The sequence below is a fragment of the Antechinus flavipes genome, chromosome 4 (genome assembly GCF_016432865.1).
Source record: "Antechinus flavipes isolate AdamAnt ecotype Samford, QLD, Australia chromosome 4, AdamAnt_v2, whole genome shotgun sequence".
NCBI lineage: Eukaryota > Metazoa > Chordata > Mammalia > Dasyuromorphia > Dasyuridae > Antechinus > Antechinus flavipes.
The window spans coordinates 473,556,449-473,579,541 of record NC_067401.1 but is presented as its reverse complement, the minus strand read 5'-3'; the positions used below and the strand labels follow the sequence as shown (position 1 = coordinate 473,579,541).

Below are 23,093 nucleotides of genomic sequence, written 5' to 3'. Positions count from 1 at the left end.
GTCGCCCCCCCCTCCCCCTGCCCTCCTTTCCCTGCTCCCCGGGGATCGGCACCTGATGGTGATGATCTGGCCCAGATCCAGCTCGTAGTTGTTGACCTGAGCGATGAAGATGGCGGCCACGGCTTCGTAGAGCGCCGTCCCGTCCATGTTGATGGTGGCGCCCACGGGGAGCACGAAGCGGGCGATTCTCCGGTCGATGTGGTTGTTCTCCAGCAGGCACTTGAAGGTGATGGGCAAAGTGGCCGAGCTGTGGGGGGGAGGCGGCTTTGGCTTCTGCTCCCCAAACCCGGAGCCCCCCCTGTCCCGCCCCCCCAAGCTCTTTGGCCGATCTCGGGATCTGGACCAAACCAGTCTTTGCCCCAAGGAACCGGCCACTGCCTGGGCTGAGTCTTTCCCGAGCTTGCTCTGTGTCCCCAGTGCTTGCCAAGTGCCCGTGGGCTGACCCCCTGACCTTCCTCCCATCCCCGTTAGACCAGTGGGAGATGCTGCTGGGGGACGCCCTAAGTCAGACCTTGTGTGAGGGGGGCAGAGACCCTCAGGGCTGGGGGGCAGCGTCCTGTCAGTGGGGGCGAGGCCCGCTCAAAACTAAACAGGAAGCCCCATGATCCCCTTTCTCGCGAATGTGTCCGTCACAGGCCGCTCCCTGCTCCTTGGGGCCGGGCTTCCTGCTCAGGAAACCTTTCTTGTGTCAAGCTTAAACCTGCCCCGCTAGAACTGTTCTTCTCCCCCACTTCCCGTCACTCCTGGCCGGGCAGAGTGGAAAAGACGGTCCCTCATTCCCAAGGCAAATGCCCCAACAGGGCCGGCGTGTCCCACTTCTCCCCCAGGCCTGCTGTTCTCCAGGCTACACGGACCGGCTCCTTCACCCCGGCAGCTCCCCAGGTGTGAACATCCTCTCCCGGGGGAGCCTGGAGCTAAACAAGACTCGGGGCAGGCCCGAGAAGCCAGGTCCGGTAGCACGGCCCCCGTCCCTGGGAGCCAGGCCCCTCTTCCTGATTTAGCAATCCCGACCGCCAGCTTGTACCGCCGGCTCCCAGGGAGCTCGTGCCACGAAAACTGGCGGGTCTCGTTCAGGACAACCGCTGGCCAGCCTCTCCTTGCTCACGGTGTTCAGGAGTTGTTATGGAGTTGGCTCTTTGAACCCGAGTCTATGGTCGGGCTCTGGGAAAATCTTTTCAGACTATTTGTTTTTCTTCTGAAATTCCCTCCCCCAGGGAGAGTCTGTGTCCTAAACCCCTCTTTTTTGTTCTCAAGGTCCCCCTTCTCAACATTCCCTGAACTGTGTCCTTTCCCATCTTTGATGCTCTCTGTTCTAAGAGTTCTTTTGGATCTGACTTTTTGTTATTAGCCCCCTCTAAGCCTAGACACTCAGTTCTAGGACCTCTCCCAGCTCCGACATCCCCTGTTCTAAGGACTTTCCATCTCTGACGTTGTGTTCTAGGACCTCTCCCAGCTCCGACATCCCCTGTTCTAAGGGCCTCCCATCTCTGACGTTGTGTTCTAGGACCTCTCCTAGCTCTGACATCCCCTGTTCTAAGGACTTTCCATCTCTGACGTTGTGTTCTAGGACCTCTCCTAGCTCTGACATCCCCTGTTCTAAGGGCCTCCCATCTCTGACGTTGTGTTCTAGGACCTCTCCTAGCTCTGACATCCCCTGTTCTAAGGACTTTCCATCTCTGACGTTGTGTTCTAGGACCTCTCCTAGCTCTGACATCCCCTGTTCTAAGGACTTTCCATCTCTGACGTTGTGTTCTAGGACCTCTCCCAGCTCCGACATCTCCTGTTCTAAGGGCCTCCCATCTCTGACGTTGTGTTCTAGGACCTCTCCTAGCTCTGACATCCCCTGTTCTAAGGGCCTCCCATCTCTGACGTTGTGTTCTAGGACCTCTCCCAGCTCCGACATCTCCTGTTCTAAGGGCCTCCCATCTCTGACGTTGTGTTCTAGGACCTCTCCTAGCTCTGATATTCCCTGTTCTAAGGAGCCTTCCAGCTCTGACATTTTCTGTTCTAGGGTCCATTCTCCTTCCCCGAAATCTCCCCAGATTTGCCATTTTCTGCATCTCGGAGTCTAAGTTTGGAGCCACAGGTCAAGGGCGGTGTTTGCGATGGCAGCAAGACTCGCCTCTAATCAGCCCCAGATGCCTGGGCCTGATGAGCCCAGGACTTCCGCCAATGGCAGCATCCAGTTGGGAGAAAGCCTCCCGTCCTCTTCCCCTCCTCCTTTCCCTATTCCAGCTCCATCTTATGACTTGGAATCAGAGGATTCTGGTTCCTCTCTGACTTACGGCGTGCCAGCTGTGTGTCCTTGGCAAAAGAGCTCCCTAATGGAATTGGGCAAGATGGGGCTCAGCTGTGAGACTAAGATTTTGTAAAGACAAGTCTCTGCTCCGCCATTCTGTGGTTCTAGGCCTTCAGGAGACCACGGATCTGAGTAAGAGTCAGTGGCTATGGGATTCTAAGACCTTTAAGTACTTGGAACCCTAACCCCCAGGGATGTGCAAGCCTCCGGTTCTACCTGGAAGATGTGGCCAAGGCGATGAGCAAGGCTTGGAGGATGCCCCGGATGAAGATGATGGGGTTCTTCTTGGTGATGACAAAGTACAGCATGGGGAGGATGAGGAGTCCGTGAACTATCAGGCCACAGACTATGGTGATAGCATAGAAGCCGAGCTTCTTCCCAATGGTTGTGGGGTCATCCATCTCCAAGATCTTCCCAGCGATGAGGAACACGATACCAAAGGGGAAGTACCTGTGGAGTATGGCAGGTACTTCCTGAGGGGGCCTTGAAAGCCCTGCCCAGGGACCCCCTCCCCAGGCAACCTTCCCCGATCACTCCCGGTCCCCTGCACCCTCTGAGGCTCCCAGAGAATTTGGACGGCTCGGACTGTCTGAGCATCTCCAGAGTGAGCTTCTTGTTAGAAAAGGCCTCTTAACTGTGCCTGAGACCTTGATGGGGTGAAGCTGGGAGGGAACCTTAGAACTTGGAATAACAGAGCTGGAGGGGCCTTAGAACAGAGAATGTCAGAGCTAGGGGAGCCTCAGGACAAAGTATGACACAAACCCTGGGAGGGAGGGATTGCAAGTACTATTAATCCTCATTTACTGACAAAGAAACTGAGGCACAAAACCAATGGTCCAAGTCATCAGCTACCAGAAGCAGGATTTGAACTTTGGCAGCCAAGTGCTGAAATGGATAGAGCCCTGAACCTAGGGTCAAGAAGGCCTGAATTCAAATCCTGACTCAGTTATTAATTGTGTAACCCTGGACAGATCATTTAATTTTTTTTAAACTTATCTCTTCTAACCTCAGTTTCCTCATTTTCAAAATGAAGATGACAACAGTACTTACCTCCCAGGGTTTTGTAAATCAAGTGATATAATATTTGTAAAGAACTGTGTGAACCTCAAATATCTACAGAAATCTTGACAGTGATGATGATGATGATAATGATGATGATGATGGTACTGGTGATGAAGGTGATGATGATAATGGTGATGAAAGTGATGGTAGTGATGCTAATGATGGGGATAATAGTGATGATGATGATGATGATGATGATAAAGGTGATGCTGATGGTAGTAATAATGGTGATGAAGATGATGGTAATGGTGGTGATTAAGGTGAAGATAATGATAATGGTGATGAAGGTGATGGTAGTGATGATGATGGTGATGATAATAGTGATGATGATGGTGGTGGTGATAAGGGTGATGAAGAGGATGGTGGTATAATGATGAAGATGGTGATGATGGTGATGAGGATGGTGGTAGTAATAATGGTGATGAAGATGATGGTGATGATGATGATAATGCTGATGAAGGTGATGGTGATGATGATAATGATGATGAAGGTGATGGTAGTGATGATAATGGTGGCGGTGATAGGGTGATGATGATAATGGTGATGATGATGGTGATAGTAATAATGGTGATGAAGATGATGGTGATGACAATGATAGTGGTGATTAAGATGATGGTAGTGATGATGATGATTGTGGTGATAATAGTGATGATGAAGATGATGGTAATTGTGATGATGATGGTGGTGATATTTGTGATGATGGTGATGGTAAGGATGCTATCTCCCTTGACTTCCCTGTGCTCTGTCCACTTCATCAACTTTCCACTCTTGACTCATTCAACGTGTGACTCTGAACAAGTCCCCTGCTCTTTTTGAACCTCTTTGGGATGGGGTGATAACCCTTGCACCCCTCCCCTCAGAGGGTTACTGTAAGGAAAGCATTTTTCAGACCATAAAATGACCCAGGGAGATGAGTTCTTCTAAGCATGTGTGACCCCAGTCCCTGCCCACTCACCACACAGCCACAGCCACGATCTTCATGACAGACTCATTCAAGCACTGGCAGAAGCTGACGAGGGGGACTCCACTGTCCCCCATGCGGCCCAGCATAATCCCTGCAGCGGACACAGGCATCCGTGGATGCAGAAACGTAACACACACAAATTCTAGTAAGAATTTTAGTGGCCATTGGATCGATAAGTTCCAAACTTATGTTGGGGCAGTCCATCATCCTTTGGAAAGCTTTCCTTCTCAAGATGTTGCCCATGATATCAAGTCTAAATGTCCCTCCCTTAATTTCCCCCCGAAGCTCCTGATTCTGCCCTCTATGGCCAATCTCTCTTCTACGTGACTTCCCTTCACCTTTTTGAAGATTTCTAGCTTGTCCTCTCTTCCTACTGCTGGTGACTTCTCTTTTTCAGACAAAAAGCCAGATCCCATCAACGACAACATCTCTGGTCTTCTCTGAATTTTCCTTAATGTGGTCATGTCCCTTCTAAACTGGGGTGCTCAGAACTGAGCTCAATATTCTGACCCGCTTCAAGGCCAGAGAGATCATCGCCATCCTTGTCTTGGACACTCTGGCTCCTGCTCCAGCTGTATCTCTAACCATGTTCTGTCTCTTTAGGGAACTCTATCAGAGAGTCCTCTCACTCACCTTTCTATTCTCTGCAACAACTCACCGACTGGAATCAAACATTACTTCTCTGTCCACAGGTCATACTCCATATAGACCAATTTCCTGATTACAATGGCTGATCAACAAGCCAACGAACAACAAATACTTATTAAATGCCTACTATGTCCTTTTACTTTAAACTTTAAATACCTCTGAACCAATTTTTTTTTGGATGGGGGAAAGATTTAAATTTTATATTAATTTCTTTTGTTTTTTTTCATCACCTTATTTCCAAATATATCCCTCCCTTCTCTTCCATCTAGAGAACCATGCCTTATAATAAAAAATAAAAAGGTAAGACAGCCTGAAGCAGGTCAGCAAACTGAACCAACAATTTGCCTGAGTCTCATCATATACAAAGTGATCCACATAAATAATCTACCTTTTCAAAGATGGAAAGGAAGTATATATTACTCTCTTTTTTCAGGCCAAGTTTAATCGTTGTAATTACAGAGTGTTCCGCTTGGGCTTGGTGGTTCTTTTCAGTTATGTGGTTGCAATCATTAAGTAAGTAAGTAAGGTTTTCTTGGTTTTGCCTAGTTCACTTTTCACCAGTTCAAAAATCTTCCCATACTTTTTTCCATAGCCATTATTTCTTATGGAGCACTAATTTTGCATTATTCATGTTTTACAATTTGATTAGACATAACCTAATTGATGGCCGTCTCTTTATTTCTTCTCCTTTATTTCTTCGAATGAATTTTGTAATGATCCTGTCCAGCTTTATAATGTATCTCTTTGTAGTTTGATATGACAAGAAATCTATAAATTAATTGAGGTATTATCATTTTTATTGTATTAGGATGCCCAGCCATCATCACTAACAATCCTTCAATTATTTGAGTCATTCTTTATTTCTCTAAAGAGTTGCCTCAGAGGCAGTTAGAACACAGTGGATCTCCTCCAGCCCTGGAGTCAGGAGGACCTGACTTCAAATTTGACCTAAAACATTTTACATTTACTAGCTATGTGTCCCTGGGCAAGTCACATAACTCTGATTGCCTCAATCTCCTCCCCCCAATGTTGCCTTGATAAATTGACTCCTAGATATTTTCTATATTTCGAAATTATTTTCACTGATCCTTTCTTTCTATTATTTTCTTCTAGAGTTTCTAATTTATATATGGAATGCTGTTGGTTGCATGGGTTTATTTTGTATCCTGAAAATTTACTAAAACAGTCATTTCAATTAATTCTTTTTGCTGATTTTCTTTTATAAATACACTGTCATGCTGTCAGCTAATAAGGATATCTGTGTATGTTTATACCTTTCATTTCTCTTATTTCATTGCCATTTCTGTAATTTTTAGAATTATGTCAAATATCACGGGACATGCTTGCAACTGGGAAAGTCTGTCTCTTCATTGCAGATAATACTAGATTTGGAGATTAGCCGTGTATTATTTTGTCATATCAAAATGGCCCCTTTGTTCTTATGCTTTGTTGGAATTTTAGCATACATGAATTGTACTTTATCTCTGCATCTATTGATAAAATGATGGATTCTTTTAAAATTATTTGGGTCATATCAACTACATTTCAGCAGAAATGTGGGTATTTACCCCTATGCCAGTTAATCACAGAAATGTTAAACATCTCCAGTGAGTCAACCAACCAATCAAAAGTAACTGGGGCATGCAGAAGTTCTTAATTCATTTGAAAGGATCACAACGGCTTTGGGTCAATGGATTAAAAACAAATTATGTCACAAGGAAATGATTATGATTTGTTGAATATTAAATAGTAATATTCTACAGGGTTGTGGATAAAACAGAAAACAAGTTCAGAATCACACATTATAGTAGCAATCCAGTTGGGTATTTGTTGATTCCAATGGTGAAGACTCCTAAGAGAAAATTGACCTTTTTTTGGGGGGTGGGGATGGGGGGTGGAGATTGTTGAAGAGAGTTTTGTCTTTTTTCTCTCCTTGACCCTCCCTGTACTGACCAGGAGAATTCAGAAGATCTGGACTTGCCATCAACATCAGTAAATATTTTTTATGCAGTAGTAACTAATGTCAGCATTTGCATCAAAAATAAGCTTGACATACCAAGGAAAGATCGCTTTAGGACTTCACAAAGGCTTTGATCATTGGAATCCAATGAAGAGTGTTATCTAAAGAGAGTGTCATGGTGACCCCACAAAGGGAGGAAAAAACTCTTAATAATCAGGAACTATGAGTTTATGCATGGGCTATGTGTGCCCTCTAAGTTTAAGCTCATTCGCCCCAGGATTTTTTTTTTAATTTTAAAATAAAAAAAATATATTATTTTATTTAATTATTTTAATGTAACATATTAATTAATAGATAAATTATACAATTATATAAATCTAAATAAGATAAAAATATATTAGTCAATCAACACAAATTTATTGATTTTTAATTTATTGTTTTATTTAAAAATAATTTAATATTATTTTTATTTATTTTATTTTATTTCTTTAATTTTTGTTTGATTTTGCAAGGCATTTGGGGTTAAATGACTACCCCGGGATCACATAGCTAGTGAGTGTTAAAAAAATTTAATCAATTTTGACTGGTGACCAGTGGAGAGCTCATGGATCACAATCCTAAAAACTCTGATCTCATTTGGAGTTACCCCAAGAACACTGAGTGAAAGTATTAGTACCAACTATTCTCTTGGGACCTGTCCTGCCAATTCAAGGGGGAGTTCAGAAATTAGCACTGAAGGGATTCTACACGTGTGTCATGGAAGAACTGGTGCCAGTTATTTCTGAATGATTTCATGGCAATAGGGAAGTGTGACAAAGGAATGGAGAAGGACAACTTTTCTGATTTTTCAAAAAGGTTGGGAAAAAGTTGATAAACTAGATGTCTATGGGTCCAGACTGGGACCAAATACTCCTGTTGTTCTGTTGCTTCCTTGGTACCTTCCATTTTGTTTTCCCCCTTTCCAGGGATACCTGTATTTTCCTGGAGGAACAAAGGGATTATTGTTTTATCTCACAAGCTTCCGTCCAGATCTACACCTATCTAGGCGGCTTCTTCCATTCATTTCTGCTCTGCTTTCCTTCTCTGTCTACATCTGTTGCTCACTCCCAGCTTTGAATATCATTTCCTCAAAAGCATGTTTTCATTCTATGTAATTGCAGAATATCCAGCATTCGGCAGCTGCTTAAAATGCTTGATGATTAATTGGTTGATCCAGCCCCGTCCCACTCCCCTTTCAAAATCCAAATTTGAGGGCAAACTGAGCTATTAACATCATCAGCAATGAGGGGATGGAGATTAATTCACTGAAACCCAGGACTTGTCAAAGACACATCTCAATGAGAGAAAGAAGCTTCATCTGTGTTAATTTGGTTTGTTAGGATTTAACTTTCTCTGAGAAATTCTGGTATCTCTCCATAACGACATGAGAGGGAATTAAAAAAAAAAAAACAATTTTGTTTTACTTTCCTTTTTTAAATTTTAAAAATTCCATTTTTAAAATTAAATTTAAAAAATAATTTTAAAATTTAAAAAAGGAAATTACTTTCCTTTTGTAAAATTATATATTACCTCCCGATTAAAAAACAAAAACAAAATAACAAATATCCACAGTCAAGCAAAACAGATTTCTTCATTGGCTGTGTCCAATAATATATGTCTCATTTTGTACCTCGAGTTTATCACCTCTCTGTCAGTTGGTGGGTAGCACGTTTCATCAGCAATCCTTCCGGATCATGGCTGTCATTGCACTGATCAGGGATCTCGGGTGGGTTTTTTAAGGTATTTCAAATTTATTATCCTTTATATTATTTTGATCATCCTAGAAATCCCTCTTCATTCTGCTCATTTCATCATCATCAGTTCATGCAAATCTTCCCATGTTTTTCTGAAACCTTCCCCTTCATCATTTCTTACAGCACAATCGAATTATATCATGTCCATATCCCATAACTTGTTTAGCTGTTCTGCAATTAATGGGCGTGCCCTCAGTTTCCAATTCTTTGCCATAAATGTTTTTGTATCTCTGTGTTCTTTTCCTTTTTTTATATGAGAATATGAATTTTCTTAAGCCTCTAGGGGCAGCGCAGTGGATAGAGCACCAGCTCTGAAGTCAGGAGGACCCGAGTTCAAATGTGACCTCAGACACCTAACACTTCCTGCCTGTGTGACCCTGGGCAGGTCACTTAACCCTAATTGCCTCAGGAAAAAAAAAAAAAAGAATAACTCTACACAGAGAATATAAGGACTGGGAGGGATCTCAGAACATGCACTGTCAGAGCAGAGAATGTTAGAACTGGGAAAGCCAGCATCAAGGCTCTAGTTCAATCCACAATTTATTCTACAGATGAGGAAAACTGAGTCCTGGGGGGAAGTGATTCTCTCAATGTCATAGTGTGAGTTAGACACAGTGCAGCTCTTTCTCCCGATTAGGTGCCCTTATGGCAGACCTAATACAGCTGGTTTGTTTTTTCCCTCCTCTGATCATGGCCCCAAAGGGACAAAGACGCCACAGAGAGGGGCCCCTGACCCCAAGTGATGGACACCTACCCATGGTGGCCGAGAAAATGACAATCCCCAGCACGTTCATGCCGTCGCTAGTGTCCGGCTCGGACTTGTACACCACCTCGGGGGCGGGTGTGAGGTCCAGGGCGAAGTTCTGCACCTGGGAGCCGTTCTCCTCCTGGACCCCGTAGATGAGGATGCGATGGGGGGTAGCCTCCGACGGCTCTGCCTTGTTCGACTTGACCATCGGGGTGGTCTTGGTGCGGTACTGTTGGGAACCGTCCCCGTCCCCACCGGGTCCCAGGAGAGCAGTCGGGGAGAAGCAAGGAGAAGCTCAGAGAATTATTACTTGTGGCGCTGTTCTGAGAACAGGCACTTACTAAATAGTTGTAGCATTGAATGAATATTAATTACTCTATATTAACTGTATCTATTTATTTTAGTGACTATTATAATATACTCTATATAACCATCATATATAGCTATAGCTATTATATATATAGTTCTATGATGATAAATATTATTATTTAATAATAATAATAATAACCAAGAGGCAACATGGGATGTTGGATGGAGAGTTAGGCTGCAAATTTGTATTGCTAAGAGAGTTTCCTCCGTGCTTTTCTACACCAATAAAATCGTGGGTTAAGCTAAAATTAAAAGGCATCTGATCATTATTGATCACAATATATAATTCAGACATTATTAGAGTCAGCATATAGACAGGTATGGGACTAGCTTTAGAGTTGGGGAGACCTGGGATCAAATCCTACTTTAGATTCTTACTAGTTGTGTGACACCGGGCAAGTCCCTTTACCTCTCTGTGCCTCAGTTAATTCATCTGTAAAATGTAGGGGTTGGACTCAGTGGCCACAAATTACCCTTTCAAATTAAATTAATGATTAATATAGCCTTTTAATCAATATTTAGTGATATCAATTGATAACGAGAGCGACTCATCAATGAACATAATTACTTATTTTACTTAGTCCCTTATGGTTCCCCGTCCTCATTTGACCTTCACAGTACAAAGGGGATCGTCACAGAGCATCCCCAAAGGGGACGGTCCATCCTCTGCTAGAACACTTCCCATGAGGGGGAGCTTGAGATTCCGTGGGCAGTTTCTTCTGGTTTGGGATGTCTGGAACTCTTAGGATGCTCAGGTTTACACTGAGCAGAGATTTCCCCCATAACTCCCTCTTTGCTCCTCCTTATTCCCCACTCCAGCACTCCCCCTTCGCAAGCCAACCTGTTCCCTGTTTTGACAGCCCTTTGGGGCCTCTGGCCTCCAGCCTATTCATCTGATGATCCTCACCCTCTCCTAATCATTCTCCTTCGGAGGTAGCCTAGGTCTTCAGTGTCCCGCTTAAAGCCTGGGGCCTAGAACTGCAGTTGCTCTCTGACAGGCCAGGGAGGAGGAGGATGGGACCGGCTTCTCCCTGTCCAAGCCGGTATTGTCTTTGCTAACTGCCGAGTAGACTTTCCAATAAGGTTTAATTTAATTCAACATTTATTAAATGTCTAATATTTTCTGGCCTAAGTGTCGGCTCCTCCTCCTCTCCCGTTCCATCCCATTCCAGCACTGACCCACTCACCTGTTTGAAGGTGGCTTCGACCAGGTTTGCCGGAAACATATTCCTGGAAGAGAAGGAAGGGAAAGCCAGGTGAGATGCTCTGCTCAGAGCCACGGCTCTCTCTGGCCCCAAGGACCCCGCGGCATTAAGGCTCTCACTGGATTGGAAGCTCCTTGAAAACGGGGACCTAGCCCTGCTCTCTCCGGACCTCAGAATTACAGGGGTGACTGGAGGGGACGTAAGGGGCTGCCTCGGCCAGCTCTCGTTTTAGGCTGGACAACATGGTGCCCTCCAAGGTCACTGGGGAGTAAGCGCGCTTCCTCCACGGGTCTGCTGTTTAACATTCTCCCGTGCCTCCGAGGAGCCTCTTCCATGGGCCTTCCCTGGTGGCCCCAGCTTACAGATGACCTCCCCAATGTTCAGCGCTCGTGGATCGTTCTGAAAAGGCTTCTTTTGTCTTCTCCCACCACGTACGAGTGTCTAGGGCAGAATTTCCCTTCCCCTTCTCGAGGACAGGGTTGCATTAGTAAGCTCTTGATGTATCTTGTGGAACTAAAATAAGTTAAACAGTGAAATCCATGGAAGGAAGTCAGGAAGACCCAAGTTCAGATGCTAAGTAAGTCATTTAATTACCGGCTGCCTCAGTTTCCTTATCTGTAAAAGTATTATTATCTGTAGATAATAGTAACAAACAATTCCTTGTGCTGTAGGAATAAAATGAAATGACATGTAAAGTGCTTTGCAAACCTAAGTTTTACAAAAATGGTGACTATCATCACCATTGTTGGGATCATTGTTATTAACACATCTCAAAAAGCCCAAAATTTGGGGGTGTTAACATTTTGCTGGTTCTGCTGAGAGGTCGGACAGGATTATTTACTGAGCAAGGGGCATAGGGGGCAATCTGATGCCAGCACGGACCCTAATGGATGATAAATGCTGCTTCCAGGAGCGCTCTCCTAACGTACAGTGAAAGGGGTAGAGAGAGAAGGATGGAGAGAAAAGAAAGGGAGGAAGGGAGGGAGAGGCCCAAGAGAGGGAGAAGACAAAAGAAGGATGAAGAAAGATGAAAGAGAAGGAAGGAAAAGAAAAAAAGAAGAAAAATGAGGGAGAAGGAAGAAGGAAGAGGAGGAGAAAGAGGAAGAAAAGAAAGAAGGGAAGGAGGAACGAGGAAATGAAGGCCTCTTGGGCCGCATCCCGCAGATTTAGAGATTGGCCAAGCCTGTTCCCCCCGTTGCTGAGGCCGCCCATGGACCGCTGACCCAGTGTGGGGACGTTGCCGGGCCTGGCTCAGACCAGGCTCCTGAGATCAGTGAAGGTCACGTTCTTCCAGACGGGGCGGACCTCCCCTTCCAGGCAGGAGGGAGCAGGCTCAGCCGCCCCCAGAAGGAGCAGGGGCTCCGTTGCTATGGTGATGGGAAGTTGTCGCCCCTCCTTCCAGCATCCCCTCCCAGCCTGACCTCTGGGCTCAGAACCTGTTCCCCTCCCCCCGGGGGCTGGGGGCGAAGGTGGGCCTGGGGCTGCAGGTCCTGGGCCTTATCCAGGACTTACTCGAATTTCTTTTTCACCACAGTTTGCTAGTTGAAGCGTTTTTCCCACTGGCGTAATGTCACCGCCCGGGCCCTCTGACGGGAGAATGAGGACCGAGCATGGGCACTTTGCAGGCGGAAGATGGAGCCTGCCCCAAAGGGAGGCTGTGGGAAGCAGCGGGGGTGGGGGGCGGCCCCCAATACCGAGCAGAGATCAGACGGAGAGCTCAGAGACCCCTCGTCTGCTCCCCCCCACTTCCCAGCTGAGAGAACCGAGGCTCAGGGATAAACACGAGCTTTGCCCGGGTGACGAAGCGGCCGGTGAGGGCCTGTGTGCCAGGCAGCATTCGAACTCAGGCCTGTCTCGCTTCCAGCCCAGCACCCACCCACGGCTCTGCCTTGTTCCAGCTGAGCCCAGAAGGTCCCACGGGTCAGGCCCATTTTATGGGGCCCACAAACAGTCGGGCCTCGGCTCCCGTCCCCGGGCTGGCCCAGATCTCCCATCTCCCGAGTCCTTGAGCCTGTTCCAGGGTACCAAGCCCTGCCTGGAGCTGCTCAGGTGCCCGCCGTGCCAGCTGTGCCCCCAGCCCGCTCCCTCTCAGAGCGGGGGCAGCTGAGAAGAGCCGAGCTCGGGCAGGGCCCAGGACTCCCGGCGTCTGGCCGGCCCAGGGCCAGGGGGAGGCTTCCTCCTCTCCCTCACCCCCGGCCTCCGGAACAAGGCGGCCCTGTCCGGCTCACATGGCTGTGAGGGGATGGGGGTGGGGGCCGGTCCCTGTAAACACTTGGGACCCCCAGCTTGCCTCTGCAAGGTCTCAGAAGCTGAGTCAGAGGCTCCCAGGAGCGGCTCCGCTGCGAGTTCTCGGCCCCCTCGGCGCCCCTGCTGCCCCTCGGACAAAGCAACGGCTCCGGGGGGTGGGAGGCGACCACCCTGAGCCAAGTGCTCAGGCCCCCGGCCTTTGTCCCGCTCTGGACGTTGTGCTCTCCCGGGGGGGGGGCACATTTTAGGGAACCCGCGATCAGCTGAAGAACGTCGGCGGGGAGGGGGAACAGGGGGATGAGGGCGGCCCAGAAGCCACCAAAGGAGTCTGTCCTGGCTCGGGAATGCATGGAGTGCACGGAACTCTGGAATCTCAGGCTTGCGAGGGGCCCCGGCCTGAACGAGAACGCCGGCCTCGGTGCCCCTGGCCAGGGACTGCCCGGCCTCTGCCCGATGGGGCCATAAACCCTCTCCTTCCAGAAGTTTCCGGAGAACAAACCCAGCCCCCGCTCCGCAGTCCCCTCCTCCTCGGGGCCTGGGTCTGCTCCCGGGCTCAGGGAAAACGAGTCCTCCACTTGTCAACCTTGCAGAGCTTAGAGACGGCCACCAGGCCATTGTTCCCCTCCCCAGCCACCCACAGCAAGCTCTGTCCTCACGATCGTCCTCCTGTGGAACCACTGGCTGTTTTCCTCATCGCGGCCTCCAGCTTCCGGACGGACTTACTGCCTGTGGTGTCCGAGAACTGACCCTCCCGCGGGTCTGACCAGCACAGGGCAGCGTTCTGTCCCTCGGGGCCCCTTAATGACGACAGAGACCCCGCCCCACCGCGTGGCTGACACAGCACTGAGCCCTTGCCCGGCCGCGGCCCGGTCCTGCTCTCTGGACAGTGACTTCCGAGCCCCGTGGAAGACGTTTTGTTGCTCCTTAATTTCCCTTGGTCAGCCCCAGTGCCCCATCAGCCCCCGGGTGGTTTTGGACGCTGACGCCGACATGCAGGGAGCTAACAATCCCCCAGCTTTGGGCCTGTCGTCTGCCTCTGTCCCGTCACCAGGAGAACGTTGTCCGGCAGGAGCCAGGCAGGCAGTGCCCCGGAGAGCGCCCGCCCCTCGGCCCTGACCAATAGGAGGCCGGTCAGTTACGGGCCAGCCTCTCCCTGGGTCCGGCCTCCACGCGGGCACAAGCCGTCAGTGACTTTCTCACGGGAGATAATGTTTTGTTGAAGTCCGGCGATGCTCCGTCTGCTAGTCTAGAGTTACTCCTCTAACCTTGGTGGGACGGCCCGTCCCCGGCAGCTTCTGGGCCGTCACGGCTTCCTTTTCTACACCCATCGACTATTCCCCGCGAGAATTCTCCCCGGCCGGAGGCCAGACCCACTGACCCAGCGCTGGGAGCTCAGCCCCCTCGGTTCTCTGCAGGCCCGGGGGCTCCTTCCTTCACACTCCCTTTCGAAGATGTCAGAGCAGCTCCTTCAGGCCGAGGACGTCGTTCCCGGGGCCAGGGAAGCTGGGAGTCTCCGGACGTCTTATTTATCTTGGGGACCCGCCCCCATCAGTCACTTCCCTCCTGCCCGTCTCCTCCTCAGAGAAGTGAGAAGCAAAGTAGGGACCGGGCAGCTGTGTCCTTCCTCCACTCCCGGCGGCCACCGTCCCGTCTACCCCAGGCCAAGGCCTTTGCTCTCCCCGAGCCTCCTCCTTCTGCAGTCTCACTGAAACCAACCACCTAACTTTGGTCCCTAACTTCGCTCTCCAAACGGATTCCCTTCCTTAGAATTCATCAGGCAGCGACCGGACAAGCGCTGGCCGGGTAGTTTATAAAAGGGCATCGTTTTATGGTTATGAGTTAAACTAGATAGTTGCTGAATGAGGAAGAAAAAAAGGAAAAAAGGAAAGAAGGAAAGAAAAATGAAAGAAGGAAGGAAAAAAGAAAGGAAAAAAGGAAAGAGAAAGCAGGAAAAAAGGAAGACATATTTCTTACTGTTGAATCTCTGATAACATAGCCAAAGAAAGGAAGTATCATAGTCCTTCAGGATCACTTCTTTCCCTCTCCTTGCTGCCTTCTGGGTCGGGCACAAGTATCTTCCCTCTCCAAGCTCTCCGGAGCCTCACGTCCTCCACCGCTCCGGACTCCCGCTAGTCCAATGGCCCCCAAGTCCCTCTGCTGTTTAAGAGCTACAGGAGTGCAGTTCGCCTGCTTGGCTGCCGGTCCCACTCCCGGAGATCCCAATGATAACTGAACCCTCGGGAGTGAGAGGGCCTGAGAGAGAACGGAGAGCGAGAAGAGGACCTAGAGCAGCACACAGCAGCTAGCTGGAGGGGCTGCAGGGGTTAGAATGGGAGCTTGCTGACGGGAGGAGCAGCATCCTCCCCCCACCTCGGTGCCGGCCCATAAATGCTTAACCAGTACTTGGTGACTGAAGAACTGGTACAGACGTTAGAGAGCTGCACAGGAAGACTTGGCGACTCCTTGGACATTTGGCTCGAGTACGGGGAAAATGGCTCCAAAGTTTGGAAGCTGCAAGACCAGAAGGAGGAGGTGTCCTGGGCAGACACAAAACCTTGAGGTGGGGGAGACTTCCTCCTCTCCCTCATCCCCGGCCGGGTCATGCAGGGGGCCGGAAATTGGACAAGGGAGGGGAGGGGGAGAGCTTCCAGGCACGGATCATAGCATCGGAGATCGAGAGACCTCAGAAGCCCCTTGTCCAATCCTCTCATTTTACAGATTAGGAAACTGAGGCCAGAGAGGTTAAGGGACGGCCAGAGTCACATAACTGTGAGTGAGGTGAGATTCGCACCCAGCACTTCAGAAAAATGAAGAAAGGGAAAGGTGGGGAAGAGCCGGTGCAAAGCCATGGAATGGCGTCCTCCATTAGCGCCAATGGGGCGGGTTTCCTGGCCTTAACAGCCAAGCAGAGGCTTTTATAAGGAATATAGAGCGCCCAGAAGACTTATAACTGCTGTATAACTGTCAGTTATGGATGTACGCGCTTCCTCCAAACCTGTGATTTTATAACTGTAAGGAATTCTTGGTGTCAAAATCCCTCCATGGATACCTGTCCACGGCTCATCTGTGTTTTATCGTCCCAGAGAGAGCCGGTGGGGGCTTTCAGGCTCACAGACAGAACGGGTCAGCGGCGGGGTGTGCGTCCGGCTCTTTCTGACTCCAAACCATCGCCCCCGTGACCCAGGAGAAAAAGCTGGACTTGGAACCAGAAGACTTTGGTTCTGCTGATTCCTCCTTGTGTGACCTTGAACGAGACCCTTAAACAACTCAGCCTTTGGTTTGCCGTCTATAAGATAAAAGATTGAACTAGATGACTCGACCTTCTATTGAATATAAACTCCCTAAAGAAACAGAGAAAAGAAAGCCTTAGCCCTGAGGACATTATATTCTCTCTAGGCTGACATTGAGCTAATCAGATGCATAAAATATAGCTACTGCATATACATAAACCCATCAATAATACATGCATTCTACATACATATAATGCACACGGGTATATGTACACACAAATATATGTATCTATACAGAGACACATCTCTATCCATCTATCTACTGTCTATATTGGGTGTCCCAAAAGTCTCTTTAGCTTTAAAATACATTTCTCCCCACATGTCATATCAACCACATTTCCCCTTGAATGTAATATAAAGCTTACTTATTACGGAATACCATCCCATACCATTGAGGAATGGCTGTTAAGTTATCCAAGAGATCTTTAGTTTCCCCTTCTCCTTCCCTATCCCCCCCACCCAGACTTTTAGAGATCATGTTTAATCTAAAAATTTTGTGTCACTTTTTTATTTTACATTTTTATCCAATTTTCAGTGCTTTGGTTTTGTTCTAGTATTTCTTGCTGTTTCATAGAATCAATATCTATTCTATTCTATTCTATGTTCAAAAAGTCTGTTTCTTGAGTAAAGTTTACCCTTTTCTCTTTTGAGCTACTCGTTCTCCTTCTAATTCTTTTCTCCAGAGCATTTATTGCTTTTTTTTAATTTAGTATTTTATGAATTTTTAGAATTTTATTTCTTTTTTTTTATTATATTGACAGAACATATACGTGGGTAATTTTTCAACATTGATCCTTGCAAATATTTCTTTCTGATCCAACTTTTCCTTTCCTTCCTTCCTTCCACTCCCTCCCCTAAATGGCAGGCAGTCTCATACATGTGAAACATGTTAAAATATACCTTAAATACAATATATTTATACAGTTCTCTTGTTGCACAAGAAAAATCGATTTAAAAAGAAGGTAAAAATAACCTGGGAAGAAAAACAAAAATGCAAGCAGTCCACACTCGTTTCCCAGTGTTCTTTCTCTCGGTTAGCTGGTTCTGTTCATCACTGATCAATTGGAACTGAATTGGATCTAGAGCATTTATTTCATTGTTTATCTCATTTCATTTCTCCTAGGTATTCATGTCTTCTTCGTGGAAAGCTCCCTCTTTTTTGAGTCTCTTCTTGCAATTGTTATGGAATTATATTTGCAATAATTTTTTGATTCGTAATGATATTTTTAAAAAATTATTCATCTCTTCAGTTTTAGCTTAGGAATTAGGGCTTCGTGTCAGAGCCAAGTTCCATTCCCTGCCACACTTTTTGGCAGGGTTCTTTTGGATCTTTAAGGTCCAGAGTTCTGAGTCTTCTGGGCCCTCTTTGGCCCCTCTAACAGAGCCCTGGAGGCTTCAGAGCAGAACTGCCCAGAGGCCTGGGGCAGTTGGTATGAGTGATGCAGTATAGCACTGATGAGAATTTGCTTCCTGCCCCCTGCCATTCCTTGGAGCTTCCAAGATCCCACTCTGGAATTTTCTGTCTAGCTAAGGCTTTCTCAGGAGACTCTGCTCTTGCTGCTTCCAGAAATAGACCCTTCAGACTACATGTGGCTCATCCATGGTCTTACTGGTGCTCACTTTAGACCGAGGATCCCTATCCTATTTCTCTTAGGTTTCTGGCTGACTTTTTCTGCAATTCTGAGGGAGAAGAAGTAAATGTGTTTTGTTTTGTTTTGTTTTGTTTTTACTGTATTTCTTGATTATTATTCAGTCTCCTGAGGACTTCAGGTTTTTGCCAGTGTTGGTATGGGGGCCACCCAAGTAGCCATCTTGGCAGGTATGACTCTCTTTCCTAACGCCCCATTTACACTGTGTTCAACCCAGCCTGTCATCCCTGCACTCCTGGAGATCCTCATTTTCAGTTCTTCGATGCTGATCCAGTTTTTCTATGTTCCAGTTCCTCAGCGTAGCACCCAATCACTAGCACATCCACACCCCATCCAACCTGAATTTTTCTTCTCATGTCCAACTTGTTCCGAAAATCGAGCCCATCCTAAACTCCTACGGTCATTTTGTCCCTTTTCTCATCCTTGCCCTTTCAGTTTTATTTCCCTGATCCTCCAAGTCATCTTCCAGGCGTCTGCCTCAGTAGGGCATAGATCTGTTAAGTACTTACCTACCTGGACTGTTGCATCCTCAGTGGAACATAAGCTCCTTGAGGACGGGGGCTGTCTCGCTTTGGGATCTATGCATACAATCTGTGTGCATCCAGGACTTGACACGGGGCCTCATTCATTGAGCGTCCCTAAAGGACTGCTAAGATTGGGATTGTATGAGCCTGGAGGTAAAAGGACGCTTATATTACTATGGCAAGACTGGCACTTTAGGAAAATCATTCTGGCATTTGGGGATAGAGTAGGAAGAGGCCGGATGCAGAGGAACCATCGAGGTAGCTCTGGTCCATCCAAGAGCTTCTGAGGATCTGAACGAGGGTGTTGGAGGCGAAAGTGGGGAGAAGGGGATGGACACCAAAGGTGTTTTCAAGCTACAGGAGTGAGGAATTAAAGAAGGAACCTAAGCCAAGACCTAGTGAACTGGGAGAACCTGGACAGCAAGTGCCGAGGAGGGGGTGATTTGGGAGGGAAAGGTCCCGAGTTCTGTTTTGGAACTCGCTGTGTCCGTGACACCTCCAGGGCTCCCAATGTCCAGTTTAGCTCTCCAAGTGTCCTTCGATGGTGCAGGCCTGGGATTCAGGAGGTCGGTTTAGGTGTTGCCTAGTATTTTTCTTGGGCACCTCAAACTCTCATCCAGAGAAAGGTACGTAAAATTTCAGTCATTACTTAATCTCTCTGGTGTTTTAATGAGCGGGGGGTGGGGAGGAGAGGGAGGGATGGAGGGAGGCTGTCCAGTTCTCTTCCCATGAACCAGCCTGGTGTCTTGAATCTTAACACTGACTTTCCAGAGTCCCCTACTAATGACAGAGAAATGAATTCATCACTTGGCAGGCCATCTGGGACATGGTCTGGTTGTGTTTTCTTGGATCATATATTGAAAGGAGCATTGAAATCTCCCAGACTTAAAATCTCCGAGTCTCCTTGGCTTCCTCCTTTGGCCCTGCATCCTCTCAGTCATCAACTCCTGGTGATTTCTCAAAGCTCCATCTCTAGTGATCCTTCCCTCCTCTTCCTTATTTCTTCCTTACAGGAGGCCATGCTCTCATCACATCAAACCTGGCTGATTATAACAACCTCCTGGTTGGTCTTCCTGTCTCTGGCTTTCTTTCTTTCCAATCATCACAGCCACATTTTCCTTAAACCCCATTTACCACAAAACTCTCCTGTTCCCGTATCTTTCATGGCCTGCTATTTCTTGTAGCCTGGCAGTCAAGAGTTTCCACAATCTGGGCTTGACTTTATCTACCTGCTCTTCCCTTCAAATACGCTGGTCCTCAAAGTGTAGTCCAAAGAATTATTGGGGTCTCTGAAATCCTTTCAGAGGGTCTACAAATTCAAAAATATTTTTTATTTCTAATATAGTAAATAGCTATAAATATAACCCCTGCGAACAAAAACTCTTTGAATAGATCCTTGATAGTTTTTTTTTTTAAACTGAGAACAAAAGTTTGAGAAGCACTGCTCTAAGCTCTCTATGTTCATTCTCTTTCTCACCTCTACTTATCCCATTTCCCAAACTCAGAAAAGAGAATTGGCTCGGTAGCCGGAATCCTCGGGATCAAACCCAAACTCTGCTCTCTACTCTATTATCTTTGGCAAATCACTGAGCTCTTCTGGGACTCAGTTTGATGATGTATAAGGTGATGGGGTTAGAACACATGATTTCAAAGGGCCTTTGCTGCCGGAGTCTCTGATGATTTTCTTCCTTCAAGGCTCAGCGGCCAGATCTTCCGTGATTCATCTTTACCTCGGTACATTTGCACACACTACCCTCCTCCCCCCCCCCCCAATTCTCTGAATGCAGCCCTTCCCCATCTGGAGCTCCCAGAATATTTATCTTCTTCCAAGTGTCATCGTCCCTGGGAAGTCCTCCCTTCTTCCACTCCTATCTCTCTCCTCAAATTACCTTCTATTTATTTGACCGTGTACGTGTTGTATCCACCCAGCAAAAGGACGAAACTTAAGGACAGACGTCGCTTCCCTTTTGTCTTTGTAATACGTGGTTACAGCAATTAGATAATTTTCATTAAAAATTAATAATATTAATTAACAATTTTAAGTATAGGAGGCAATTTAATGGACCTTAAAATTCACTTGGTTCCCTCTTTGGATCTAAGGAGTTCATTTTAGAGGAAGAGCTCTGATTTCAGTCCCAATCACTCTGAGTCACTTGTTAAAGATTCACAACTTGGGCTCACGGCTTAACTCTACAATTAAATCCCTCTTTCGTTAGCTTTTGGTAGCTGTGGTTAAGGTGAAATGCAGTTTAATGGAAATGTTTGGGTAACTAAACAGCAAGTCATGCTGTAGTGTCTGCGGAGAGCATGTGGGAATGTGGGGAACTGGGGGAAAATCTTACTTTTTCTTGGGATTTCCCTCACCCCCAGTTTCTAACCTGGAAAGGCCGTAGAGCCAACGAGCGTCCTCACTCTGTCTCTTTTCTACGGCATCCCAGGTCTCCCTCTGTCCTGTGCTTTCTCTAATTTCTTTAATCTGGAGACCTTGGAACCTTTGTCCTCCTATTCTGAGTTGGCTTCTCTTTATCACACAAGTTGCACAGGGTGAACCAGTGTCCCACACGATGACTGATCAGTTCATGGAGGTGGACGGCGCCCGTTCAGTTCTTGTTTTACTTGTGTCCTACTCTCTGGGACCAATCTGGGTCTGCTTGGCAAAGGTTCTGGCCATTTCTTTCTGCTGTTCGTACTCGCTTCTGATTGTTCAATCAAAAGAAGTGTTCTCCCGCAGTCTGATCACCAGAACCATCTTTGTAGGCTAAACAACAAAGTAGAAGCATCTTGGACTCTAAGCCAATGCTTCAAGAACAGAATTGAAGCTGCTCTGTCTCCTCCAACCTTCCTGGAGCAGTTTATTCTTTCTACGTTCCATCGCCCTGCCTTCATTTGTTGTAGCCCATAAGGAGAATGGAAAGTCTTTGGCGGTCCTGTGGACGGGACACTGGTTCTGGAGTAAAAAGGTGTGGGCCGAAATCCTCCTTTCGGTGCTTACTTGAAGTTAGGAAATGTTGAGTATCTGAGGTCACATTTGAACTCAGGCCCTCATGACTTCAGGGTTGGTGCTCTCTCTACTGCACCACCCGGCTGTCCCTTCCTATCCATTTTGATTCCAGGTAAAAATGAATCAATTAACCAGAATGGTCACCTGTGTGATCTTAGACAAGTCACTTCTACTTGCTTGATCTCAGTGACCTTATCTGTAAAATGGATCTAATCTGGCTTATTGATTTTGTATTCCCCAAATCTCACAGAATAACTTGCTTTTGGTGGCTGCTTAATACATGAGTTGAATGAAGCGACACTTTGATTTTACGATCACGCTTCGGCCTTCCTCTCCCTTTCTAGATCCTCGCTACCTTTCAAGACCTAGACGGAACCTAACTTCTAAGGAAACTTTCCTGATCCTCTTAGTCTGAAGTAATACTTCCCTCTGCTGGGGGCCTTAGAGTCATAATTACCTGAAGTCCATGTCGGCCTTGGGTCATCGCTCTCCTGCCTCTTGCCCCTAGCAAGTACTTTAAAGACTGGTTTAGGAAAGTGAAGGGTTAAGTCATAAACTCAAACTTATGCTTCCTCTGTACTTTTTTTGGGCAAATAGTTCATCTCCTGAACCATTAAGTTCCTTATTCAGATTCCCAGTGACTTAGCAATGCCCGGGCCTTGCATTTAGAGAAGCATTCACTGGCAAATAAGAGGCAGGAGAAAATGAACAGGAGAACTTGGTGAGTTGTTTCCCTTTAAAAACTTAAGAACGGCACCAATTCACCATCATAAACTCCACTTTAATAGTGCTTATAAGATCGAAAAAGCACTTTCCTTTCAACAATTCCAGGCAAAATGTGTTGCAAATTCTAATTTACACATGAAGAAACTGAGGTTCAGCACTTAGCATAATGACTGGCAATAGTAAGCACTTCATTCTGGTTAATTGGTTAATTTTTATCTGGAATCAAAATGGATGAGAAGGGGCAGTCAGGGGGTGCAGTGGGTAGAGCACCAGCCCTGAAGTCAGAGGACCCAAGTTCAAATCTGGCCTCAGACACTTAACACTTCCTGCCTGTATGACCTTGGGCAAGTCACTTAACTCCAACTGCCTCAGCAAAAAAAAAAAAAAAAAAATTGATGGTAATAACATTTACCCTGCCCCTGTTCTGGGGTAACTCACCTATTCTCTACAATTTTTCAAATATTCCTGGCCTAGACATCAAGCAGCTGGTTATTGTTTTATTTTTTAAAGCACCCAAGACCATAACTGCTGGGCCAGGCGACTTGAACTCTTCGAGCAGAGCTAAAAGCTCTCTGACTGTTTCTTTATTTCTCTTGGATTTTAACCCC

At 46.9% G+C, this 23,093-nt stretch overlaps 1 protein-coding gene across 1 annotated transcript in view; it reads right to left on the bottom strand.

Moving 5' to 3' along the window:
• The window catches only part of SLC1A7 (solute carrier family 1 member 7), a 69,839-nt gene that overhangs the window by 5,292 nt on the left and 41,454 nt on the right, over positions 1-23,093 (bottom strand). The window contains 5 exon segments of the mRNA XM_051999672.1: positions 53-247; positions 2,516-2,749; positions 4,317-4,416; positions 9,481-9,703; positions 11,031-11,073. Coding sequence (XP_051855632.1) covers positions 53-247; positions 2,516-2,749; positions 4,317-4,416; positions 9,481-9,703; positions 11,031-11,073 — 795 coding nt within the window.